The sequence below is a fragment of the Crocodylus porosus genome, unplaced genomic scaffold, assembly GCF_001723895.1.
Source record: "Crocodylus porosus isolate Cpor-Errol unplaced genomic scaffold, CroPor_comp1, whole genome shotgun sequence".
Lineage (NCBI taxonomy): Eukaryota > Metazoa > Chordata > Crocodylia > Crocodylidae > Crocodylus > Crocodylus porosus.
The window spans coordinates 374,498-383,755 of NW_017728897.1; the positions used below are offsets into that span (position 1 = coordinate 374,498).

The 9,258-nt window shown below is 44.9% G+C and overlaps 1 protein-coding gene and 1 long non-coding RNA gene across 2 annotated transcripts in view; one reads left to right on the forward strand and one right to left on the reverse strand.

The window, feature by feature from the left end:
- The window catches only part of LOC109324541, a 6,969-nt gene extending 3,790 nt beyond the window's left edge, over window positions 1–3,179 (forward strand). Inside the window, exon 2 of the long non-coding RNA XR_002104952.1 lies at window positions 3,045–3,179. This is a non-coding gene — a long non-coding RNA (uncharacterized LOC109324541). The remainder of the gene's footprint in view (window positions 1–3,044) is intronic.
- Window positions 1–9,238, reverse strand: part of DPYSL2 (dihydropyrimidinase like 2) — a 71,572-nt gene extending 62,334 nt beyond the window's left edge. Inside the window, exon 1 of the mRNA XM_019556556.1 lies at window positions 8,933–9,238. Coding sequence (XP_019412101.1) covers window positions 8,933–9,163 — 231 coding nt within the window. The 5' untranslated portion in view covers window positions 9,164–9,238. The remainder of the gene's footprint in view (window positions 1–8,932) is intronic.
- Window positions 9,239–9,258: the final 20 nt, after the last annotated feature.

Sequence of the window (9,258 nt, forward strand, 5' to 3'; positions counted from 1 at the left end):
CAATTAACACCTACAAAAACCACAGACTGAGGAGAGGAAATAATCAGTACAGACAATCAACTGCCCCAAGACAGAGACAGTCAGTTGCACAAGCACCCATGTCACGAGTTTTGTCTGTCAGCAGCTAGAGGTGCAGGGCCCCAGACTCCAGAAGCCCTGCACCTATCTCCTTGAGAGGTGGCAGGCTTCATGGCCTCAGCAGGGGCCACCACCCCTGCAATTTTCAGCCCCACCCCACAGACAGACACAGTTGCACAAGCACCCACGACAGAAGTTTTGCCAGTCAGCAGCTAGAGGTGCAGGGCCCCAGACTCCAGAAGCCCTGCACCAATCTCCTTGAGAGGTGGCAGGCTTCATGGCCTCAGCAGGGGCCACCACCCCTGCAATTTTCAGCCCGCTGCGCCTTAACACACACAGGGTCATCTATGTCACAAGTTTTGCCTGTCAGCAGCTTGAGGTGCAGTTCCCCCAAAACCCCTGCACCTATCACCCTGAAACTTGGCAGGCTTTGTGGCCTCACCAGGGGCCACCGCCCCTGCAGTTTTCACACCCCCCCCATGGTGTAACACATACATATGACATGAGTTTTGCTGTCAAGAATTTGGGGTGCAGTTCCCCCCAAAACCCTACACCTATCTTCTTGAAGCTTGTCAGGCTTCATGCTCTCACCAGAGGCTACCACCCCTGCAAGTGTAATCGAAAACAGACAAAAAACAACAAAGTTATAGGTATTTCATTGATTCCCCATTACACCCTACAGCCGGATCAAAGCGGGAAACTAATCCAGAGCTCTGGATCAGATCCCTGGCATCTGAAGTGGCCGGATCCGAAACCGGATCAAATAGCTGCCTATCTGCACAGGTCTAGTCTTAGGACCTTTTAGACAGACAGTCTCTGTGGTCAAACATTCTAGGATAAACAGGATCTGAGACTTGGAGGGGGAGAATTTATTTTCCATTTGAACAAAACAAGGCAACAAAAGCATATATTTGACCTGCAAATCAGAGCTTCCATCTCAATCAGTTTTCAAGGAGTATTTTTCCCCTCAATATCCTGAGAAATCTGGAGGGCTGCTGTCAACCAGGTTTAAACCCATGACCTCCTGAGAGGTAAAGCCTGAACCTATGGAGCAAGAGCTACAGGACCAGAGTCAGGAAGCACATGTCCTAAGGGCTCCAAGTAGGAGCTGGGAACCTGACTACCTTCCACCCCTCGGAACAAAGCTTAGGCCAAGATTTTCACATTTGAAAGGTTTCCCAGACATGTTTTTTGAGCAGGCACAGAGTGCAATGCATAATGCACAGGGAATGGTTTCTGTACTCCGAATTTTTGGACAAAGAAACCTGGCCTGAGCATTTCAGACACCCCACTGCTCCTGGCAGGTCTCATCACACATAACAAAGCCTACTTGTTATAACAGGCACGATTAGTAGCCCTGCCTCTTATAGCTTGTACTCAGGTAGTAGCCCCAACTGAGGATCAGATCTCTGTAAACAGCTCACAGTCTAGCATTATTAAGTTGTTATCCTGGTCATCATGTGGTAGCTCTTGAAGGACTAAAGCATGAGCCAATATAGTTTGAGTGAAAAGACTAAATACCATTCCCATAAAGGTTTTCAGTTGTCTTATTCTTATTGAAATAAATGGGGTTTGAGGCACATAAACAAGAGTTGGGGACCTACATATTTTGAAGATCTGGCTCTAAATCCCGTATGTGCAAGCTCTTTCTAGTTCATATCTCCCTGTAGAGCAAGAAGTCATTATACCAACACTCCTATATTTGAGAAAAATCAAACTCCATAGAATCACAGAAAACTAAGGCTGGAAGGTACCTGAGGAGGTCACATTTGATCCAACCCTCTGCACAAGCCAAGATCATCCATGTGCAGAGCATCCCAGACAAATGTGCAACTAACCTGCACTTGGAAACTTCCAAGGATGGAGATTCCTGAAGCTCTCATTTCCATAATTAGGGGGGGAAAAACAAAGCACAACAAGGAGCTGAAGCATCATGCACTATCTCGTCTCTAAAGAATCAGAATCTCTTTTGTATTTGAATTTTAAAACAAAGGAGTTTGATCTTAGATACACAAGTTCCTTGTACAACTGTCCTCCCAAATGGGGCTGCCTTTTAGGGATTCAAATGGGAAAAGAGTTTAAACAAAACAGAAATAGTACATTATTTTAACAGAAAGTAGAGCTTCCTACAAAAAGCATTCCTCAATTTTCTAAAAACCCTGCAGGAGACGCTATCAAATTTAATATACAGCACATATGACAGATGATATAAGGAGTCAGATGCAGCCCTGCCTGCACAAGATTCAGGGCAGACTTGAAGGACTGCTTTGTGACTGATAAGTTAAATGTATGACCATATTATGTGTATGATGATGGCACCTAGTTAGGGCTGATGCCCCATTTTGCAAGGCTTCGTAATGACACAGGAAAACAAAGCCTATGTCCCATATGCTGACAAGTACATCATAGTCCAGATCTTCAGCTGGTGTTGTCAGTTACTGTTCCACAGTGACGCAGCTGAGGATGTGACGCAGGGTATATAAGTTACCCCTTTGAGACCAATCTCCTCGACCCAAATTGGTATGGTGCTAACAAATCCTAAGACCTTGGCTCAGCCCTGTGTCAGAAGAAATTATGATTGAATGGTCCATTCCTGACAAGCAGTTAATAGAAAACTTTCTGATAGTCTCTTGGGATGCATGGCCACCTCTGGGTATCTGGATCAATCGCTTTGAGAGGGATCCAGGAAGCGAAAAGAATGTCATGTTCAGTTTCTCAGTAGTCAGACAAATGATTATGACCCAATTTCTCTGGGTAACTATGTTGCAAGCAGTGATTATTGAAATGAGACTAGAGAAAATTAGTGGCATTACAAGAAATTAAACTCAGAACAGCATTTCCAGCTGTTTGGAACAGTCTCTTTGCTTTACACAACAACATTTCCTAGCATCCCAAATTCTATTATTGATTTTTGCTCTGAACTATATCCCATGAGTCATTATTATTAGAAGTACTTCTTTTGACAGCAACAAGTAGCGTGATCATGGGAGCTTTGAAGATTTTGCATTTGGCAGGCATCTAAAACTCCTTTTGGAACCTCTTTCCTGCAAATATGGATTCAGTTTTAAAATAAAAATGTTTTTCTTGTTTGGGTTCACTTTTTATTTTCGCTTGGTTTTGCTTAGAGCAGTCCAAAGGAGCCCCACAAAGGAGACACCCAGAGAGGGAAGTTCTACACAGCAAAATTAAAGTGTGAGCGTCACTTGGTGGGCACCCTCAAGCTGGCTTTAATCTAGGAAAAAAAACACCTGAGTCCATGCCCCGCATGTTCCAAGGGTGTATACCTGGGTTCCTAGTCAGGTTTTCACTGCTTTGCTATTACCTGTGCTAGGTAGGTGAAGGGTCATGTACACATGCCTGCCCCTGTTACAAGCAAACCAGTATCTTACTATGTGGATGCACCTAAAGAGAAAATTGTGTGCCCTAAAGGGCTTAAAATCTAACTATGCAGGAGAGACAAAGGGAGTATTGTTCCCTGTTATACACATGGGAACCTGAGCCACATAAGTCAACTGTTTTCAGTCACCCAGAAAGCTTGTAGCAAAGCCAGGAAATGAAGAGATCTTTCAAGTCCTGATCTAGCACAAAAGACCTTCTCCCCCAGCTACAGAATTGCAACAGTCCTAGAAATGTAGGGCTGAAATGCCCTCAGGAAGCCATCCAGTCAGAAAGGATAACCAGGAGCCAGCGGGCTCTGTGATTAAGTCACATACCATGTCCTCACTTGCAGTAAGTAGCGTCGGCAAATCCCCATTCAGTCAATAAGACCTGCAGATGCAAAGCAGCAAAGGTGTATATTTTTTTCCCCCATTTTGTTTCTGCAAGTTTTCCCTCCTGAATTTCTTTCTCCCTTGTTTTCTCTCATCAACATGCCAGCCCAAGAATTGTCACAAGACAGACAATTGTCATATGGAGTAAATCACCACCCCTCCTTGTGGCCCAGTTTCCCCACCTGAATGATAGGGGTAAAAATACTGACCCTCCTTTTTAAAGTGTGTTGAGATCAAGTGATCAAAAGCTCTATTGGAGAACTACAGATTATTCTTATTCTGGAACACTGACAGTCACCCAAATTATTCTAAATGGGGGCTTAATGAGACCACCGAATGTACATTATGAAAACAGGCTCTGCCAACAGGCTTTTCTGTTAATAGTGCATCTAGAACAGCATTTGTAGATAATTAATCATCTGAAGCCTCAGTCTGCCTGATATGCACTCAGAATACCTTCAGGTGATTAAAGATGGAAAGAGTATCCTGCGTTAATATGCAGTAAACTAGGGGTGAATTTACGGTGCACTAACTCCCTGCATCAACAATCCTAATGTGCACTAGATCCAAAGTACTCAAATGAAGTGAAGAGAAGTGAACAAGTTTGCACAAAGAGTGCAATTATAAGAGTGCATTTAGTGCAAAGTAACTAATGTGCTGTGACTTCACTTTTCTATGGAGACAAGCCCTGGGTCTTTGCCCAATTGTAGCTTCTTCTGGCAGCCACAAAAGCAAAGAAGAAACACCATTCATCTTCATTTGAATTAGAAACTTAATTAGCAACAGCACTTTCTTTTTAATAGTGCTTCAGTTCATAAGGTGCTTTGGTACCCTTGGATGAAGTGCAAATGTTGATCCATATCCCTTATAATGCTTCCCAGTCCTTTTGAAATAGGGGCGTATTATCATTGCCTTCAGAAACGCAGAAACTGAAGCAGGGAATAGTCAAGGGATCTGGCCCAGAAGAATCAGCATAATCCAACGAGCAAGGCTCTTGAGATCTAGCTGTACTCCTGCTCTGACACTGACCTGTTGTATGACCGTGGCCAAGTCACCTCACCTTTCTGTTTTCCCTCACACCCTTTGCATGCAGGTTCTTCTGGGCAGGGACTATTTGTTACAATGCTCTGTAAAGCGCCCAGTAGGAGACAGTCCCTGATGGGTCCATTACCTTTATTAGAATCGCTACAAGTTATTGCAATGCAAATGATAAACATACAGGCAGTTTTTCTGCAAAATACAACCACATACATTTTTCTCATACTAGTAGCCTTCATTCCCAAAAGAACTTCAAAATTGCTCTAATTTGGTTGGAGGAGTTTTACACAAGTGGTTGCTTTTCAAAGGGACTTGCTGGATAAATGTAAGCTTCACCCCTGAAGGTAAATCATGAGCCCTGGTGTGATTAAGATGCTTGATAAAACGCAAAGCGTTGCTGTTAACCATCTTACTTCTGAGGATCTCCCCATGCTCTGTGGAGACTGTAAAATCTCAACTATTTAATAATTAAACTTTCTCACTTCAAGAAGATCTCACTTACTTTTCCTCATTGTTGCTTGTTTCTATCCTCTGCACTAAACTCAGGGAGTGAAACTACAGTGATTCTTTTTACCCGTTGAGCTTCACCCTGCAATCTTTATTCCAGCAGATCATCAGGACTTTGTGTGTTGGGATGGCTTTAATAATGTTAATGAATCAATTCTAGAGGCCCCAACAGAGATTGGATCTCTGTCATGCTAAGTGATACTCTTACATGTAGCACAAGTCCTTCCTTGCCCAAAAGGTAATAATCTAGGCAGACAAATAGACGCACAAAGATATGGGGTAACTTCCCCAAGGCTCTGGAGTAGGTAAGTAGCCAAACCTGGCATAGGAGGTCTCCTGAGACCTAGACTTGTTGATTGGTGCATGCTGCCTTTACCGGCTTGTTTCTGAGATGCTGCATAAAGCAAACTGGAAAGTCTTCCCAGTGTCTCCAGGAAATCATCTTAAATCCTGAACCGTGAGGCAGCATGGCCCATAGACAATAAGATACAGCAGTGAAAGATGCCTATGGAATATTCTATAGACAGAGAGATGCATAGAGATTTGATTACCCTTATCTGCAGAACTGCTTTTGCCATTTAATGCAAGACAATTGAATTTCTTTTTTATCCCCTCGATAATTAAGACTTCAGGAAAATACAAAGTGAACTTGTTCATGTTGCCTTTCTAATGATGTCAGCTGAGAATAAGATAGGATCTTTCAGCATATTGGAAGGAAAGATGACTGTCTTTTAACCTATTTTGGTCAGATTTTTGGCTACTGGGACTTAGCAAAGCGCCACCAGCCCCCGAAAAGACAGTTTTGGAACCACAGTAGAAACTGTCTGCCCATAACAACTCTTAGCCCCCAAGCTGAAGACAGAAAAATGTTAAAGATATCTTGTCTATTATAAGATAATATACATGTTTTCATAATTTCAGGACCCAATACATTACTTCAGTGTTGTTTTATAAGTTTCACAAAAGTGTCATATGAAAATGTAGACCGGCTATTCTTAGTTAAGTTGTAGGTTATTAAAACCTTGGTGTACAATTGACATAAAAGTAACAGACCAGATTCAGTACATAGGTAAATGGATACAAATCTGTGGAAGCCAGTGGACTTCTACCCTTTTAATTCATATCTGCTATTATTCTAACAGCGTAATGAGAATTTTTTTCTTCCTTACCTTCATACACTGAACCACAGCAGGTATAAGTGAAGGCCTCTCCATTGCCTTCAGTGGAGTTATGCCACTTTACACCATTTGAGAATTCATCCCATTGATTCCGAAGACAAATACAGTCACCTGGGAAACCATAAAAGCTACAACATTCCTGCTAACCAGCACCCAGCCATCTTTGATCACAGAAGACTTCACAACAGAGGAAAAATGTGGTGCCAATGTTATTCAAAGCCGATGGGACACAATTCAAAAATTCTAGTGGACCATGCCATTATTTTGTAAACTCCTAATTAATCTTTGTATGAAAATGTTTATAAATGCTGATTTATAAACTGTTTATCAAACTGATAAAACATGTGACAATGTTTTTTTAGTTCCATTAACAGCCTGTAAGGCGTCTTATTTTTTCCTTCCAAATGAGTCGATTTTTATTATTTCCCATTAATACTCTCAATACTGCCCTTCTCACCAATCAATATTTTCACCTTTCAATTGTTATTATTTATATCACACATTTACTAGGATCTTCTAGTGAAAAGCAGAGTGCAGTATAATTTATACAAGAAAATAACCACCTAAAATGAAGTCTTGTATTGGAAAACCTTTCTGTTGCCCCAAATCTCCAAATATTTATGCATACGTATAATTTTACTCCTGAGTTAAATCCGAGTTCAATAAGACTAATGAATTGGGTAAAGTTACTTACACGTACAAGTGCTGGCAGGATCAAGTCTTAGGTCTCTGCAGGAGTAAATGGATGTAGGGTCTGATTTGCAGAGGTATGGCACCTCCATATCTCCTATTAGATTTATGGGTTTTTCTGAAAATCAGGACCATACTGATAATCTCATGATAAACTCAGTAAAGTTTCTCACAAATATAACTGCAGCAGGATCAAACCTTCAGTTTCTGCAACTGCAGATTCAGAGGTGCTGAGCACCCAGAGGCCCTAACATGCATCGTGCTTGGCATTTCTGAAAAATCAGGGAAGTAGATCAATATTATCAAGCTCATTCAGATGCTGTGCCTTGAATACACCCTCCATGTCACTGGTGAACCAGCCTGGTTGCAGCCATTCACATGAATTTCTAGGGATGGGAAGGTTTGATAAGCACGTTTGAGGTATACATGCTTGGCAGAGCTCTGCTACTAGATGTCTGTAAAATTCTTAGTTGATTGTGTCCCATTTTGGGCCCCCTCTACAAAAAGGATGTGGGCAAGTTAAAGAAAGTCCAGTAGAGGGCAACAAAAATGGTTAGGGGACTGGGGAACATGGCTTCTGAGGGAACTGGTCTTAGTCTGCAAAAGAGAAGACTGAGGGGGAGGATATGATAGCAGCCTTTAACTACAAGGAGAATGGAGCTCATGGTAGCAGATGACCGAGCAAGGAGCGCTGCTCAAGTTGCAGCAAGGGAGGTTTAGGTTGGATATTAGGAAAAACTCTCACTAGGAGGGTGGTGAAGCACTGGTACGGGTTACCTAGAGGGGCGGTGGAGTCTCCATTGGGGGGAAGGGGCAGGTTTAAGGCCTGGCTCAGATGATCTAGTTTGGGGCTGGTCTTGCTTGGAGCAAGGGGTTGGACTAGATGTGACCTCCGGAGAGTCCTCCCAGCCTCGTTTTCTAATTCTGTGATTCCTCTGACAAATGCTAGCTGCTCTGTATAGCTCTGAAGGGCTGAGGCAAGCACAAGGAGGGTTCAAGCTGCATAAAGCATGTTGTAGTTAATTTTAGTGAACCCAAGGAAGAAAATAGACATGGTCAGCCAGAGCTCTGGCCAGAATCATTTGCTGCTGAGGAACGGGGTGCTTTATTATGGGCAGTTTTGCATAGTAATAGGTAAAAGAAGTCACGGGTCAGGAGCCAGGGAGCTATTGGGACCCAAGGGAGGCAGGCGGGTTTAAATGGGAGACAAGCCTCTCATTTCCCTGAAAAGCCCAGTCCTAAATCCCTGCAGTCCCGCTGGAGCTTCATTCCCATTGAAGTCAACGGGCCTAATCCAGAAATTCTCACTGGGGGCAACTCCCGGAGAGTTGGGCATGGGGCTGAGGCGGCTTTCAGGGCTGTGCCCTGGAGGAGGTCCGCAGGGATTTGGTCCTTAGGACTGTCCCCACGGATGCTCTTTCGCGTCGTTCTCGTGTGGGGAAGCCGCGTTGATGAGATGGGTGGGGCAGCGGCTACATGCGGCAGGGCTCGGGGAAACCGCTTCTGGAACAAAAAGAGTCGGCGTCTCCGCTCCCAGCGAAGGAGGGGAAGGGCGGGGGGTGCCTCTCCGCTACCTTCAGCGCCCCGCGCTCGGGCAGGAGCAGCGAGCACGGCCGCTGCGCCCCGGCGCTCCCCCTCAGCCCCCGCCCCGGCAGCCCCGGCAGCCCCCACCTTGTCGCCGAGGTTCTGCAGCGCCTCCTTGCCGCTGGCCGCGCGGATCTCCACCTTCCTCCCGAGCTCAACAGATGGCCCCCGCTGCCCGGCCGCCCGGCCGCGGGGGTCCGGCCCCAGCTGCGCCACGTCCCGCTGCTGGGCCACCACCTTGCCGGAGCCGCGGCCCACGGACAGCGAGTCGAAGTCGATGGTCTTGTTCTCCAGGGAGCCCTCCACCGGGCAGAACATGCCGCAGAATTTCTGCCGCGGCTTCGGGCTGCCCGAGCCCAGGTTCTTGAAGAAGGCCGGCACCTCCTCCTCCTCGCCCGGCCGCCCCGCCGCCT